At 52.3% G+C, this 16,615-nt stretch overlaps 1 protein-coding gene across 2 annotated transcripts; it reads right to left on the bottom strand.

The window, feature by feature from the left end:
- Nucleotide 1: 1 nt before the first annotated feature.
- KAT8 (lysine acetyltransferase 8) lies at nucleotides 2-14,005 on the bottom strand. Of its 2 annotated transcripts, XM_005591725.4 has the most exons (11): nucleotides 13,777-14,005; nucleotides 11,149-11,223; nucleotides 10,895-11,070; nucleotides 4,286-4,339; nucleotides 4,021-4,185; nucleotides 3,235-3,324; nucleotides 1,203-1,343; nucleotides 1,001-1,094; nucleotides 755-905; nucleotides 461-615; nucleotides 2-141 (listed from the first exon to the last, which is right to left on the bottom strand). In XM_005591725.4, the coding sequence occupies exons 1-11, from the start codon at nucleotides 13,985-13,987 to the stop codon at nucleotides 77-79; spliced, it is 1,377 nt and encodes a 458-aa protein (XP_005591782.3). In that variant the 5' UTR covers nucleotides 13,988-14,005; the 3' UTR covers nucleotides 2-76. The 2 variants fall into 2 exon arrangements, with proteins under 2 accessions (XP_005591782.3, XP_015297930.3); XM_015442444.4 differs by lacking the exon at nucleotides 2-141 and having other exon boundaries at nucleotides 247-615.
- Nucleotides 14,006-16,615: the final 2,610 nt, after the last annotated feature.

Below are 16,615 nucleotides of genomic sequence, written 5' to 3'. Positions count from 1 at the left end.
CCACCAGCAGAACTGACTTTATTAAAAAAAGGACAAAACAGGTCTATACATATTTACAGGCTGGGGGCCAGGCCGCTCACTTCTTGGAGAGCTTGACTTGCTTGTGCTTGGGGGGTGCCCACTTGAGGCAGACGGAGTCCACTGTGGGGAGAAGGGGTGGGAGACAGGTCTGGGACTGGGCCAGACCAGCTCACACCTGGCTGCCCTGCTCTGGGCTCAGGCCAGTTTCACCTCCTCCAGGTGAGAACAAAAGGGCAGGCTGTGCTGAGGAGGGGCAGAGAAGCCCAGGAATGAGAGGCCCGCCCCAGGCTCCATCCTGGGAGCTGGTCCGACTGGTTTGGGATCATGTGACAGTAATAAGAAGGCCTTGACTCCTAGCAGTCCATATACCAACACTCCCCCATCCCCACTGCCCACACACCCCTTTCCCGCCCCCGACACACGGCAGCCCCCCACCCACCTGTGATGGGTGGTTTCTTATACTGGGCACTTTTGAGGTGCTCCTCCACCAGCTTGGGTGTGACACAGATCACGTGCTGGCCCTTCCAGTACTTGACCATATTGAGGGACTGCAGGGTACTGATGATGTCATTCTGGGTGATGCTGGTCATCTGGCTGCAAAAAGGGATGAGAGCAAATGCCAGACATGGTGCCCTTGTGGGATCTGGCCAGGATGGCGACAGGGTATGAGGAGGCAGGATCATGGCCCATCTCAGGACAAGTCCTGCCCCCATGGTCCAGGAGGCCCCCTCACCTGAGATCCTTGATGGACAGTGTGCCCCGGAAGTCCCGCAGGATCTCCAGCAGCACCCAGGACCAGTAGCTGCGGTAGCTGAGCTTGCCCAGGTCAGACAGCGGCTTCTCAGGGGAGCCGACCGTGCTTTCCAGCTTGGAGAGCTCATAACCTGGCGGCAGTAGAAAGAGGAACTTAGAATCCAGCCTGCCCTGGCACCCCTGCCCCACAGGTCTCCCACTCCCAGACAGACCAGGAACCACTCACTGAAAGCAATGAGGAACTTCCCGTAGCCACGGCGTTGGTAGGGAGGCAGGGTCAGGATGCAGGCCACGTTGTTTCCATCCGGGGACTCCTTCTCCTGCAGGAAGCCGGTGTTCAGGGCCACTGGAGAGGCTCTGCCCCCTCTCTGTTTATGCCCACCTTCGCCCTCCCCACCCTCCCCACCCTGAGCTTCCAGACCCAGTACCTTGGAGAAGTAGCCGACAATGTGGGCCCCCTGCCGGTCCACCTCAGTCAGGATGTAAAAAACGAACGGCTCCACGTCAAAGTACAGTGTCTTATGGTCCAGGAAAAGCTTGGCCAGCAGACACAGGTTCTGACAGTAAATCTGGGGGTGAGGAGGGGGAGACATGCTCAGGGGGTAGGCACAGGTCCTACCCAGCTGGTTCCAGCGGCCAGCACCAGCCTGCAGGAAGTGGGCGCCTCACAAGGCCAGACAGATTTCACACTGGAAGGAGTCTTCAGTCAGCCTCCGACGGACAGGGAACTGGAAATCAGAGAGCAACAGCACTTCGGAGGTGCCAGCAGAGCTAGACGAAGCCCGGCTACCCCTTCTGAGCGCCAAATACGGGCTGGGTGCCTTCCATGCAGGATCTGCTTCAGTCTTCACAGACATTAACTCTGTTTCAGCTCAGGACACTGAGGCTGCGAGGCAGGAATTCAGACTGTCCTGTTCATGGCTGTGTCCCCAGCACCTAGCACGAGGCTAAGTATGAAGCTGGGTGCCTGGTAAATATCTGCTGAATGGAGGAGCCTCGAGCCCTGTCTGTCCACTTGGCCGCACTCCAGGAGGGGGACAATGGGACTGAGTTTGGCTTCACAGGACAGACTAAAGGGTTCCCTGGTTTATGACACCACAACCACTCTCTCATCCAACCCGGCAGCTGTGCGAGCCCAGCACTGCCAGGCCCATCTCATTCAGGAGGAAGCTGAAGCTCCCAGAGTGTTGTCCAGGGCCTCAAAGCTGGCAGAGTGCAGAGCTGGAAAGCATCACCACATCCAGCGGAGGCCCTTCTGCCATTCCACCCAGCCATGCTCAGGAAGGCAGAGCAGGGGCAAGGGCTGGGCTCAACCTGCATATTCTCCGAGTCCAAGGCTAATCAAGCCCCAAGAGATCACCGATAATAACAAGGCCCGTGTTTATTAAGCACTTACTAGTGCCAAGCACTGCACTGAACACTTGACATTTGCTGTCTCATTTATTCCACTAACACCACCACTAGGTAAATATTATGACTCCCGTCTTATGGACAAGGAAACAGGAACTATGTTAAGTAACTTGTCTGTGGTCAGTGAGGAAGTGACAGGGCAACGAGTCACCTTGCAGTGAGTGGAGCCACCCTGAAGCCTGCCCTCTCCGTCCTATGTTGTATGGCCCATCTGCCAGAAACCAGTACACTTGGCGAGACCCTCACAGACTGACAAGGCAAAGGCCAAGTTCTGTACAACAGCAGAGCAGGTCCCAAAGGTTCCAACCCACCCTGCTGAAGTCATTCCGGGCCAGGAACAAGGAACTCAGCCCTTGATAACCACAGAGCTCTCTCAGCAGGAAATTTCACACAAAGCAGTCCCCTCCCAGGCAAAAGCAAACACCTTTCTTTCCAACGGAAGGAGAAAGCGCTTCTAAAAGCAGCCTCAGGCAAGACAATCTCCTCTGGGTTCCAGAACAACTCAAATTTGAACCTAACCCCACCAGCAGAAGAAACCTGGGGCCACCACAGGGCCCTGTGTTTCCTATGCACCAACCATAGGCCTAGTGTCAGGCTAGGAAGCCCCGAGAGGCCTTCTTTTTTTTTTTTTTTTTTTGAGACAGATTTTCACTCTGTCGTCCAGGCTGGAGTGCAGTGGCGCAATCTCAGCTCACTGCAACCTCTACCTCCCTGGTTCAAGCAATTTTCGTGCCTCAGCCTCCCGAGTAGCTGGGATTACAGGTGTGCACAACCACGCCAGCTAATTTTTTTGTATTTTTAGTAGAGAAGGAGTTTCGTCATGTTGCCCAGGCTGCTCTCGAACTCCTGAGCTCAGGCAATCTGCCCACCTCAGCCTCCAAAAGTGCTAGGATTACAGGTGTGAGCTACAGTGCCCGGCCCCTCAGAGGCATTCTGCCCATAGAGGCTCAGCTAAGGCTGCTCCCTCCCTCCCCTTTGGTGGCAATGAGGATCATCTGGGAGGTGCCCAGGGCCTCCCCGGCCTCCCCCAGCCCCCGGCCACCCACTCACCTTATGGTCTTTGCCATCAACTTCGTAGACAGAGATGTTGCTCTTGCGGTAGATCTCTTTCCCGGGGGGCTGCCGCCACTGGCACTGACCCTGGTGGGGGACAGGAGAACAGGCTCGCTGCCCATAGCTTCTCTGCTAGGAGGCCCCCACCCCACTACTACGTGCTTTGGAGCAAGTCTCTGCCTCTCTGTTTCCCCCCACAACACTTCACTTGCATTGAGTAATCCTCCCAGCAGCCTTAGGAAAGCAATCCTGCTTTATAGACCAAGGCCCAGCACAGAGACGCAAACATCACACAGCGGGGTGGGGTTTTGAGTCTCCGTGGGCCTGGCTCTGGAGGGACCCATCCATGACAATGGCTTCCCTAAACCACACCTATTCGCTTCAGATTCCACACCTCTGGAAGCAGCCCACTGTGTCAGTGACGACAGCGCCCCTTCCTGACAGCCCCCAGTTTTGTCCACACTTAAGGTCCCACTGCCAGGGCCTATGTGTGCTTCCTGGGATGGGACTGGCCTTGACAAAAGACCCGAAGGGGGTGAGTTACTGTCCCCATTCCAGAGAAGAGGAAGCTGAGGTCTGGAGTTGGCAAGGTCACCCTTCCAGCAACAGCAAAGCCAGGCCTGGAATCCAGGCCTTCTGACCCCCTAGCAGCTCCTCCCTATACTCGCCCCTCTGGGCCTGTCTCCTCCCTGGAGCTGCCAGCGCAGCCGCCCTCAGCCTCCCTGCCTGCCTCTGCCTCTCACCAGGCCCCTGCCCAGCTTGGCCTGGCCAGCCCAGCCTCACCAAGTGGAAGCGGTAGCTCTTCTCGTATTTCATGTACTTGAGGCAGTACTCGCAGAGCCAGAGCTTGGGCTGTTTCCCATAATCTTCGGGGAACGGTGAGAAATACCAGGCATCAATTTCGTAGTTCCCGATGTGGATCTTGTCCACATACTTCACCTTGGTGATCTGCAGGCAGGGTGGGAGTGGGGCACAGTGCATGGCTCAGCAGGGGCTCCTCAGCAAGGGGAGACAGGGGACCTGCAGGCAGCTTCCCAGCCCCACTTACCGCCTCGTGCTCCTTCTCCAAGGCTGCTGTGGTGGGGTCCATCTCTGCATAAGTCTGGGCCAGGAAAGAAAAGTAAGCAGAGGTGAACAGAAGTGGTAACCAGGCTCTCCCTCCCCTGCCAGCAACAGCAAAGCCAGGCCTGGAGTCCAGGCCTCCTGGAATCCAGGACCCACAAGGCTTCCCTGCTGTCTTCCAGACCTCATTTCTGGATGGCAATAATAACCACACCAATAGCTAACCTGTCTGACTCAGTTCTGAAGCTGGCTGGTCCAGGCTCCTCTCGCATCCACCCGCCCCACCCCTGGATATCCCAGACATCCTTGATGTCCAAGTTTGGACCTTTTGCCAGATGAACAGGGTTAGGATCGGAATAGGGGCTTCGGCTGCACAACGGGGGGCAATCCAGCTCTGCCAAAGTTGTGAGACTCAAATGAAGTAACAGATATTGCCTTCCAGGCCCACCATAAGAATTGTTACCATCTCCCCGATGTGCCTGGACCCCTTTCCTGAGCACCAAACCCTGCCTGCCCATGGGACTGCCCCAGAGGTCCCTCCCATAGGGACAGCAGACTCAAGATGTGCAGAAAGGACCTCAACACTCCTCCCTGCAAACCTGTGCCTGCCTCCTCCTGGGTTGCTCATTTTACTGGGAACATCACTCTTGGTCCCAATGTCCAAGACACGTAACTAGGCTTGCCTCAGACTACTCCCTCTCCCTCAGCCTGGCCAAGTCCTAATACAGCGATGCCGACTCTACTTCTGACATCTCTGGAATTGGGTCCTCTCTGGAATTCTCCTCTCTGTCCTGCTCCAGGTAGTCATGGCCCCATCTCAGGTCTGGACAATTCACTAGGCCTCCTCAGATTCCCTGCCTCCAGCCCCAGCCTCCTCATTGCTATCAGCAGCCCCCTTTTTGCGGCCTTCATGCTTTAGGACAAACAGCTCCTTCCACCTGGAGAATGCCCTTCCTTCCCTCACTGCCAGCAGAAAACGCTTCCTCAGCCTGGCACGGAGCATGAGTCAGGTGAGTCCATGATGCTTTGTGATCTATCCTGTGTCACTGTTGTTATTGTGCTCTTTCCCATCCTTCAAGGCTTGAGATTCTTACCACCCCCTCCAGGAGGCCTGACTGGATTCTTCCCATCCAGAAAACATTCGCTCCTTCCCAAGTTCAGTGAGAAGCGGTCAACAGGGCAACACCGGCCAAGTATGCCCACCTGGGTTTCTCTATTTTTCAAGTCCTTAGAAAGCAGAGACTAAGAGTCACACCACACTCACAGCACGTCCTGCTCCTAGACCAGACCCTGCGGGAGGAACCCAGTATAGCCTGACAATGGAGGAGGGACCCAAGATGGCCCATGACCTACACTAGGGCAGACGAGGCCCTGCCCTGTAGCTGAGAAGGGAGGAAGGAGCCAGCACTTTACCCAGAACCCCCTCCACAAAGCACTGTGCTTATATGGCCTCATTTAATCCTTTCAGTAACCCTTACATAGAATGTTATTTCCTTTTTTTTGAGACGGAGTCTCACTCTGTCACCCAGGCTGGAGTACAGTGTCACCATCTCATCTCACTGCAACCTCCGACTCCCAGGTTCAAGCAATTCTCCTGCCTCAGCCTCCCAAGTAGCTGGGACTACAGGCACATGCCACCACATCAAGGTAATTTTTGTATTTTTAGTAGCGACAGGTTTCGCCATGTTGGCCAGGCTGGTCTCAAACTCCTGACCTCTGAGCCACTGTGCCCAGCTGAATTCTTATTTCAATTCTACAGAGTAGTAAACAGGCAGGGCAAGGTGAGGTCCCTTGCCCTCAGGGACTAGTGAGCTGCCATTTATTCCAAGTGGCAAGCACGGCATAGACATTATTATTTTTTTTTTTCTCACTCTGTCACCCAGGCTGCAGTGCAATGGCGAGATCTCAGCTCATGACAACCTCTGCCTCCTGGGCTTAAGTGATTCTCCTGCATCAGCCTCCCAAGTGGCTGAGACTACATGTACCTGCTACCATGCCCAGCTAATTTATTTTGCTTTTTGAGACGAAATTTTGCTCGTTGCCCAGGCTGGAGTGCAATGGCGCAATCTTGGCTCACCACAACCTCCACCTCCTGAGTTCAAGCGATCTTCCCACCTCAGTCTCCCAAGTAGCTGGGATTACAGGCGCCCACCAGCACGCCCAGCTAATTTTTTGTATTTTTAGTAGAGATGGGGTTTCACCATGTTGGCCAGGCTGGTCTCGAACTCCTGACCTGCAGATGATCCACCCACCTTGGCCTCCCAAAATGCTGGGATTACAGGTATGAGCCATAGCCTTTTTTTTTTTTTTTGAGACGGAGCCTTGCCCCGTCGCCCAGGCTGGAGTGCAATGGCACCATCTCAGGTCACTGCAACCTCGCCTCCTGGGTTCAAGTCATTCTCCTGCCCCATACTTCCAAGTAGCTGGGATTACAGGTGTGCGCCATCACGCCCAGCTAATTTTTGTATCTTTAGTAGAGAGGGGTTTCACCACGTTGGTGATGCTGGTCTCGAACTCCTGACCTCGTGATCCGCCCACCTCGGCCTCCCAAAGTGCTGGGAATACAGGCATGAGCTACTGCACCTGGCCTGTGCCTGGCCTCTTTTTGTATTTTTAGTAGAGACGGGCTTTCACCGTATTGGCCAGACTGGTCTCGAACCCCTGACCTCAAATGATCCAATCATCTCAGCCTCCCAGAGTGCTGGGATTACAGGCATGAGCCACTGCACCCAGCCGACATTATTTCATTTTGTCCTCACAATGAGCCTTTGAAATAAGAGTGCTCATTGTCCCTGTTGTATAAGAGACAAAACTGAGGCACAAAGAGATGAGGTCACTTGCCCGAGGTCACAGAACTGGTACTCAGCAGAGTCGGGCATGGGCGCCTGGTCTGTCCAATTCTGAAGCTAACCACTGTAAAGATGAGGAAGAAAGATTTTCCTTCTCATACGTCTCTTTTTTTTTTTTTTTTTTTTTTTTGAGATGGAGTCTCTCTCTGTTGCCAGGCTGGACTGCAGTGGCGTGATCTTGGCTCACTGCAACCTCTGCCTCCCACATTCAAGTGATTCTCCTGCCTCAGCCTCCCAAGTAGCTGGGAGCCCAGCTAATTTTTGTATTTTCAGTAGAGATGGGGTTTCACCATGTTGGCCAGGCTGGCCTCGATCTCTTGACCTCGTGATCCACCCGCCTCAGCCTCCCAAAGTGCTGGGATTACAGGCGTGAGCCACCGCGCCCGGCCCCTCACACATCTCCTTAAACCACATTTCCCAATTCTTACAAAATATAGTACTCTTCTGCCAATGCAATAAAGAACTACAAAAACACTACTTTTCTTAATTGTTGCAATTTATTTAGAATTAAACATTAATTAGGCTCTGAAGAACCTTGCTGATTGTTAACTGGATGATTGTTTCATTACCTATTCTTTGATTTAATCACCACTGGCCCGTTATCCACCCTGCTGGTTGCCAGCTCAGAGGTATGTCTTTGTTGAGTGCAAAACAGTTGAGGAATTAATCTTAGATCTACGCTGTCCAATAGAGTAGCCACTTGTCACATAGGGCTATTTAAAATTATACTCAGCCAAACATGGTGGCTCATGCCTGTAATCCCAGCACTTTGAGAGGCCGAGGTGGGAGGATCACTTGAGGCCAGGAGTTCCAGACCACTCTGGCCAACATAGCAAAACCCCATCTCTACTAAAAACAAAAAAAAATTAGCTGGATGTGGTGGCACATGCCTGTAATCTCAGATACTTGGGAGGCTGAAGTATGAAAATTGCTTCAGCCAGGAAGGCAGAGGTTGCAGTAACCCGAGATCTCGCCACTGTACTCCAGCCTAGGTGACAGAGTGAGACTCTTCAAAAAATGAAAATTTTGGCTGGGCACGGTGGCTCACAATGTAATTCCAGCACTTTGGGAGGCCGAGGCAGGTGGATCACTTGAGGTCAGGAGTTTGAGGCCAAACATGGTGAAACCCTATCTCTACTAAAAACACAAAAATTAGCCAGGCATGGTGGTGCGTGCCTGTAGTCCCAGCTACTTGGGAGGCTGCGGCAGGAAACTCGCTTGAACCCGGGAGGCGGAGGTTGCAGTGAATTGAGATCACACACCACCACACTCCAGCCTGATTGACAAAGCGAGACTCTGTCTCAAAAAAATAAAAATAAATAAATTTTTTAAAAAAGAATTATAATGCTTTTATTTATTTATTTTTTTTGAGACAATCTTGCTTGGACACCCAGGCTGGATGGAGTACAGTGGCATGATCTCGGTTCACTGCAACCTCTACCTCCTGGGTTCAAGCAATTCTTCTGCCTCAGCCTCCTAAATAGCCGGGATTACAGGTGTATACCACCACGCCCGGCTAATTTTTGTATTTTTAGTAGAGATGGGGTTTGGCCATGTTGGCCAGGCTGGTCTCAATCCCATGACCTCAAGTGATCCACCCACCTCTGCCTCCCAAAATGTTGGGATTACAGGCATGAGCCACTGCACCCGACCATAATTTTAAAATTCTTAATTCTTAGTCACACTTGACACATTTCAAGTGCTCAACAACTACATGTGGCTAGTAGCTACTGTACTGGATAGTACAGCTATAGAACATTTCCATTACAATAGGAAGTTCAATTGGGCAGTTTAGACCTTGAGGAGTTCTTCCAGTTTAGGGTATTTCAATTTTTTAAATCATACCACAGTAGAAAGTACACTTGGCACTGTAAACCTGTTGACATGTCCATATATACACACAAGTGTGTGCTAGGATCATTGGGAAGGTAAGGCTGGAACAAGAGGAATCCTGCACACTTTTATTGGGTGTGAAATAAAAGCTTCTCAAAACAATACTTACCCTTAATAAAGTGCAACACCCTGAATTTTCTATCTTATCCACTTTATTTCTTCCATTTAAAGAAATTTAAATGCTGGGCTTGCCCACTGAACTGATGTACTCAGAAGGATCAAACTGCAACGGCTGAAAGTAACAAATGTTTGGGTGTCTGGAGACTTTGACAATCTTGCTCTGGTTTGCACTCCTCATTTTAATTTTGTAAATTAAGACACTGAGACTTGGTTGGGCACAGTGGCTCACACCTGTAATCCCAGCACTTTAGGAGACTAAGGCAGGAGGATCGCTTGAGACCAGAAGTTTGAGACCAGTGTGGGCAACATAGCAGACCCCGTCTCTACAAACAAATAAAAAAATTAGCCAGGCATGGTGGCACTTGCCTATGGTCCCAGCTACTCAGGAGGCTGAGGCAGGAGGATTGCTTGAGCCCAGGAGGTTGAGGCTGAAGTGAGCCATGACTGTGCCACTGCACTCAGCCTAGACGATAGAGTAAGACCCTGTCTCAAAAAAAACAAAAAAAACAAACAAAAAAAATATGTACAACTATTATATATCAATACAAGAAAAAACCAAGGCAGGTACAGTGATGCACACCTGTAGTCCCAGCTACTTAGGAGGCTGAGGCAGGAAGAACATTTGGGCCCAGGAGTTCAAGTCCAGCCTGAGCAACACAGCAAGACTCTCATCTCTTAAGAAAAAACTAAAATCATGGCTAAGGCCTCTGGCTCTGAGGTAGCACAATCTAGCTGGTAGATCTAATTCCTGTCTGGGTCCCTACACCTATCTGCAGCTCTTCTATAAATTGGGGATAATAATGCTTACTTCACAGGCCTGCTGTGAAATGTCAGTGAGGTCATGTATTAAAACACCTAGCTTAGGCTGGGAGCAGTAGCTCACACATGTAATCCCAGCACTTTGCGAGGCCAAGGTGGGCGGATCACCTGAGGTCAGGAGTTCGAGACCAGCCTGACCAATATGGTGAAACCTCGTCTCTACTAAAAATACAAAAATTATCTGGGCGTGGTGACGGGCACCTGTAGTCCCAGCTACTCGGGAGGCTGAGACAGAACTGCTTGAACCCAGGTGGCAGAGATTGCAGTGAACCGAGATCGTGCCACTGCACTCCAGCCTGGGCGACAGAGAGACTCCATCTCAAAACAAAACAAAACAAAAAAAAGCCAGCATTTAGCTTAATACTTTGGCTCACTGGCTAACAAGTGTTTGGCATTATTATTCTAATTCCAGCCCACCGTTTTACTGCCTGTGTGACCTTGGGCATGTTACTTAATCTCTCTGAGCCTGCTTCCTCACCTACCAAAAAGTAACTATTCCTGAGTGTTGAACTGTTGGGAAGAATGAGGAGCTTATACACAAACAGGACTTGGCAGGGTGCCTGGCTATAGCAACTGCCCAATAACATTCTCGTCTTTCCCACTAAACTTCAAGTCATTTTTCTACTAAGACACAGCCACTAGGAGACAAAAGAGGCTACTGGTGCAGGAGGCCTGAGTTCTAGTCCCAGCTGTGCCATTTCCTTGCTGTGAGACTGCAGCGAAGCCCTTACCCTCTAAGCCTGTTTCCTTAGCTATGAAAAATAAGTAAGAGGAAGTAGGTAAAGTCCCTGACACACTACAGGAGCTTAAGAAATGGGATTTGCTATGGTTTTGGCACTGGGGCCCGAGAGACCCAAGGGAGCTGGCAGAGATAGCTAGGCCTCCCGGGCCTGTGGATGGGAAGGGATCCGGACCTTCTGCACATGGTTGATCTCATCATGCTTGCGCTTTTGGTTGCGAGTGATCTTGCGCTCAGGCTGCTCTGCGAGCTCACTCAGGTACTTCTCTGAGTTCTTTTGCACAGCATCCTTCACTGTCTTGGTCAGCGCCAGCCGGTTCTTGTCTACCCACTCGTCCAGCCGCCGGTTAACTGTAAGGATGGGCCATGAGAGTGCTGCCAGGGCACCCAACTCCCCGCACCCAGGCCCAGATGCACCAAGCCACTCACAGCCCACATAGTGTACATAGAATTCCTCTCGGCCCTCCTGGTCGTTCACTCGAGACTGGATCACTTCAGCAGAATCTGTGATGGAAAAAGGCTAGGGTTATCAGGAAGGTAAGGCTGGAACAAAAGGAATCCTGCACACTGAGGAGCAGTTTCCAGAATCCAGGGCCACGCATCAGCTAACCTCACTAGTTCACCTCTGCCATTCTACTCAATCACTGCCACAACTGTGAGGTGGACCAGGTTGGGGCTGTTATTACTATTTTATGAATGAGAAAATAACTGGGGCTGCGTGCGGTGGCTCACGCCTAGAATCCCAGCACTTTGGGAGGCCGAGGCGGGCAGATCACCTGAGGTCGGGAGTTCGAGACCAGCCTGACCAACATGGAGAAACTCCGTCTCCACTGAAAATACAAAATTAGTTGGGCGTGGCGGCGCACATCGGTAATCCCAGCTACTGGGGAGGCTGAGGCAGGAGAATCACTTGAACCCGGGAGGCGGAGGTTGCAGTGACCCGAGATCACGCCATTGCACTCCAGCCTGGGCAACAAGAGTGAAACTCTGCCTCAAAAAAAAAAGGGGGGAAATTAACTGGCTGGGTGTGTGGCTCACACCTGTAATCCCAGTAGTTTCGGAGGCCGAGATGGAAAGATCACTTGAGGCCAGGAGCTGGAGACCAGCCTGGTCAACATGGCAAAACTCCATCTCTACTAAAAATACAAAAAAAAAAAAAAAGAGTCAGGTGTGGTGGCACACACCTGTAATCCCAGCTACTCGGGAGGCTGAGGCAGGAGAATTGCTTGAACCTGGGAGGCACAGGTTGCAGTGAGCCGGGATTATACCACTGCACTGTGGCCTGGGTGACAAGAGCAAGACTCTGTCTCAAAAAGAAGAACCCCAAAAAACAAAACAAAACAAAACTGAGGCTTACCCAGGGTCACAGATTTGAAGTGATAAGAGCTGATACTTAACTGAATTTAAGTCTGACTCTAAATTCAATGCTTATTTTACCATATACCCTCAGTTGCTCATTTGTTCAGGGATCATGAGTGCTGACTCTGGATTAAGATAGCCTACATTAATATATAATTCCAGGTCTGGGCACCATGGCTCATGCCTGTAATCCCAACACTTTGGGAGGCCGAGGTGGGTGGATCACGAGGTCAAGAGGTCAAGACCATCTTGGCCGACATGGTGAAACTTCGTCTCCACTAAAAATACAAAAATCAGCTGGGCGTGGCACCGCACACCTGTAGTCCCAGCTACTCAGGAGGGTGAGGCAGAAGAATGGCTTGAACCCGGGAGGCAGAGATTGCAGTGAGCCAAGATGGTGCCACTGCACTCCAGCCTGGCAACAGAGTGCGATTCCGTCTCAAACAAACAAAACAAAACAAACAAACAAAATATATAAAATTGCAGCTCCCGACTTCCTAGCTATGTGTAACTGAGCCAGTTATTCCATCTTTCTGAGCCTCAGTCTCTTCATCTGTGAAAAGGGATAACAGCTGGGCACAGTGGCTCATGCCAGTAATCCCAACACTCTGAGAGGTTGAGGTGGGAGGATCACTTGAGCCTAGAAGGTCTAGGCTTCAGTGAGCTGTCACAGCGCCATGGCACTCCCACCTGGGTGACAGAGCAAGATCCTGTCCCCCCCCAAAAAAAAAAAGGGATAATAGTGCCAACCTTAGAAGGTGAGTTAATGCCTCCAAAATTTTTAGCAGAGCACCTGACAATTAGCAGAGCATTCAATAAGTGAGTAAGGCAACCACTATGTGTCTGGCCCTATGCTGCGTTGTTGCTGGGTACAGAGGACACAGTGATGAATCACAAGAAGTCCTGCCCTCCAGAAGTTCCCAGTATGACGGAGGAACACAGAGAGAGAAAATTACAACATAATGTTACAAAAACTATGACTGAGGTACGAAAAAAATGTTGCAGGAACACAGAGAAGGGAACCACTCACTTCGCCTGAAGGGGAATCAAGGATGACATCACAAAGGATATGAAGTTAAGAGGATGAGTAGGAGCTAGGCAGGCGAACAAGGAGAAAGGGAAGAAAACGCATTCCAAGCAGAGGGCACAGGTGGTAAAGGGCGTGTGGTCTTCAGAGGACAGTGTGTTCTGGCCTGGCAATGCCCTTTGCTAGGGTTGGCTACAAACTGGAGAGGTCACAAAAATGAATGCCACTCTAAGGAGTTTGGGGTTAATTTTGAAAATGAGAGAAGGCAGCAGAACATTAGGAAAGGGAAGCCTGTTGTTTCTGGAAGGTGGCTGCCAGGGACATATGGAAAGAGAAGACGCAGAGACAAGAGACGGGTGAAGAAGCAGCGTTAGCAAGAAAAAGGAATGAAGCCTAAGACTGGGCAAAGAAGTGGAATGGGAACAATCCTGGTGAAGGCCTGAGTGGTGGGTTTGTAGGTGTCGCTCCACATCATCAAAGGTCGACAGCCTCCCACAACCCGGCTGGTTTCTCAGCGCCTGGATCGCGGCGTTCTTTCCTCAAACCCCGCCCCTCCTCCTCTCCACTCCCAGCCCCCGCATCTCGCCCTCACGGAGAGCCCGTCCTCTGGCCCCGCCCCGCCCCCTGGCCCTGAGCTCCGCCCAGCCCCCGGCCCTGGGCCCCGCCCTCACGCCAGGTGCTATCCGGCCGCCGGCACAGGTACGTTTCTCCGATCTCCACCGTGACTTCCGGCTCGCCGCGCGCCGGGGTCGGCGGAGAGACGCGGCCCGGGGATGGGGCGGTCCCCTCGGCGGCCGCATTCTCCCCGGGCCCTGGCTCGCCCTCCCCCGCGACCCCTGAAGTCGCCGCTGCAACCGCCGCAGCAGCTCCCTGTGCCGCCATTGCGGGAGGGAAAGTGACGCCAGAGTCGGACGCCACGCAGCTCTTCTGCCTCCGGGTCAGCAGTGCGTGGGGCGGGCTCCTCAAGGTTTGAGGGTGGGGTCTGTGACGTAGCAGGAGCCGATTGGCTTCTGCGGCCGTCCCTCGCGGCCCCGCGACGAGCTGGATGTAGAGTGTGCGGCAGTCTTGGAGCTCCTGGTTTTCCATGAGGACCTGTGGCTGCAGCCTATGGTCGAGGAGAGGAGACAGACTTACCTCATGCGATGACTCAACTCAACCTTTTATTTATTTATTTATTTATTTATTTATTTATTTATTTATTTATTTAGAGACGGAGTCATGCTCTGTCGCCCAGGCTGGAGTGCAGTGGCGTGATCTCGGCTCACTGCAATCTCCGCCTCCGGGTTCAAGCGATTCTTCTGCCTCAGCCTCCCGAGTAGCTGGGACTACAGGCGCGCGCCACCACGCCCACCTAATTTTTATATTTTTAGTAGAGACGGGGTTTCACCGTGTTTTCCAGAATGGTCTCAATCTCTTGACCTCGTGATCCGCCAGCCTCCACCTCCCAAAGTGCTGGGATTTACAGGCGTGAGCCACCGCGTCCGGCCAGCTGAACCATTTTAAAGGCCCTGGTGCTTGAGGAAGCCAAGATGTGCCAGTTTTCAGCGGGAGCTGCCCACGTTTTAACAGGGCGGAGTCAGAGCGTCCGCCCTGGTGGCCTGGAGCCGCACACTCGAGCTGGCCTAATGTCGCTCACCTTTTTTGTTTTTTTTGAGATGGAGTCTAGCTCTGTTGCCGAGTCTGGAGTGCAGTGACGTGATCTCGGCTGACTGCCACCTCTGCCTCCCGGGTTCAAGCAATTCTCCTGCCTCAGCCTCCTGAGTAGCTGGGATCACAAGTGCGCGCCACCACGCACGGCTAATTTTTGTATTTTTAGTAGAGACAGGGCTTCACCCTGTTGGCCAGACTGGTCTCTGACTCCGGACCTCAGGTGATCCGCCCGCCTCGGCCTCCCAAAGTACTAGGATTACAGGGGGCTCGGAGTACAGGCGTGAGCCACCGTTCCCAGCCAGTGCCCCGTTTTTGAAGGTTGAAGAGACTGTATCCCTTATTTGGGATACAGTTGGCGGGGAAAGCAGAACGGGTGTGTTCAGAGATAGCCCATAAATCATCCTCACAGGATAGTCTAAAGAAAGGACGAGTTGGGCTGGGCGTGGTGTCTCACGCCTGTAATCTTAGTACTTTGAGAGGCCGAATCTCAGTACTTTTGAGACGCCGAGGTGGGCGGATCATCAGGTCAGGAGATGAAGACCATCCTGGTTAACACAGTGAAACCCCGTCTCTACTAAAACTACAAAAAATTAGCCGGGCGTGGTGGCACGCGCCTGTAGTCCCAGCTACTCGGAAGGCCGAGGCAGGAGAATCGCTTGAACCCGGGAGGCGGAGGTTGCAGTGAGCCGAGATTGTGCCACTGCACTCCATCCTAGGCGACAAGCGAGACTCCGTCTCAATTTTAAAAAAAAGGACAAGTTGGCCAGAGCGGTGGCTCACACCTGTAATCCCAGCACTTTGGGAGGCTGAGGCGGGCAGATCACCTGAGGTCAGGAGTTCAAGACCAGCCTGCCCAACATGGTGAAACCCCATCTCTACTAAAAATACAAAAATTAGCCAAGCGTGGTGGCACGCGCCTGTAGTCCCAGCTACTCAGGAGGCTGAAGCAGGAGAATCGCTTGAACCTGGGAGGCAGAGGTTGCAGTGAGCCGAGATCCCGCCATTGCACCCCAGCCTGGGGACCAAGAGCAAGACTCTGTCTCAAAAAAAAAGGCCGAGCGCAGTGGTTCACGCCTATAATCCCAGCACTTTGGTAGGCTGAGGTGGGTGGATCACGAGGTCCGGAGATCGAGACCATCCTGGCTAACATGGTGAAACCCCGTCTCTACTAAAAAACAGAAAACAATTAGCTGGGTGTGGTGGCGGGCACCTGTAATTCCAGCTACTGGGGAGGCTGAGGCAGGAGAATGGCGTGAACCCGGGAGGCAGAACTTTCAGTGAGCCGAGATCACGCCACTGCCCTCCAGCCTAGGTGACAGAGCGAGACTCCAACTCAAAAATTAAAAAAAAAAGGCCGGGCGCGGTGGCTCACGCCTGTAATCCCAGCACTTTGGGAGGCCGAGGCGGGCGGATCACAAGGTCAGGAGATCGAGACCATCATGGCTAACACTGTGAAACCCCGTCTCTACTAAAAATGCAAAAAATTAGCCGGGCGAGGCGGCGGGCGCCCGCAGTCCCAGCTACTCGGGAGGCTGAGGCAGGAGAATGGCGTGAACCCGGGAGGCGGAGCTTGCAGTGAGCCGAGATCGCGCCACTGCACTCCAGCCTGGGCGACTAAGCGAGACTCTGTCTCCAAAAAAAAAAAAAAATTAAAAAAAAAAAAAAGAGAAAGAACGAGCCCCAAAACCACAGGTCTCCTGGACGGAAACTGGCCAAAGGCAGTGGATACAGTGGAGAATACTTTGGGCAGTGAAAAATGAATCTTGAGTTCTGACCTTCCACGGGGTAAGGTGTACAAGTGTGAGGATTCTATGAGAGTCAGTAAAAGTTAAGCCATTTATATATGTATGGTCCAACCAT

The sequence above is a fragment of the Macaca fascicularis genome, chromosome 20 (assembly GCF_037993035.2).
Source record: "Macaca fascicularis isolate 582-1 chromosome 20, T2T-MFA8v1.1".
NCBI lineage: Eukaryota > Metazoa > Chordata > Mammalia > Primates > Cercopithecidae > Macaca > Macaca fascicularis.
The sequence above is the reverse complement of the archived record's forward strand: the minus strand, read 5'-3'. Positions and strand labels throughout refer to the sequence as shown.

Excerpts from the sequence above, each read along its gene's own strand:
- KAT8 (XM_015442444.4), bottom strand. The coding sequence starts at position 13,987 with ATGGCGGCACAGGGAGCTGCTGCGGCGGTTGCAGCGGCGACTTCAGGG. Across the intron at positions 3,325-4,020 it reads AGAGCTACCGCTTCCACTTG|GGTCAGTGCCAGTGGCGGCA; the intron begins GTGAGGCTGGGC and ends GTCCCCCACCAG. Across the intron at positions 616-754 it reads CTGTCCATCAAGGATCTCAG|CCAGATGACCAGCATCACCC; the intron begins GTGAGGGGGCCT and ends CCCTTTTTGCAG.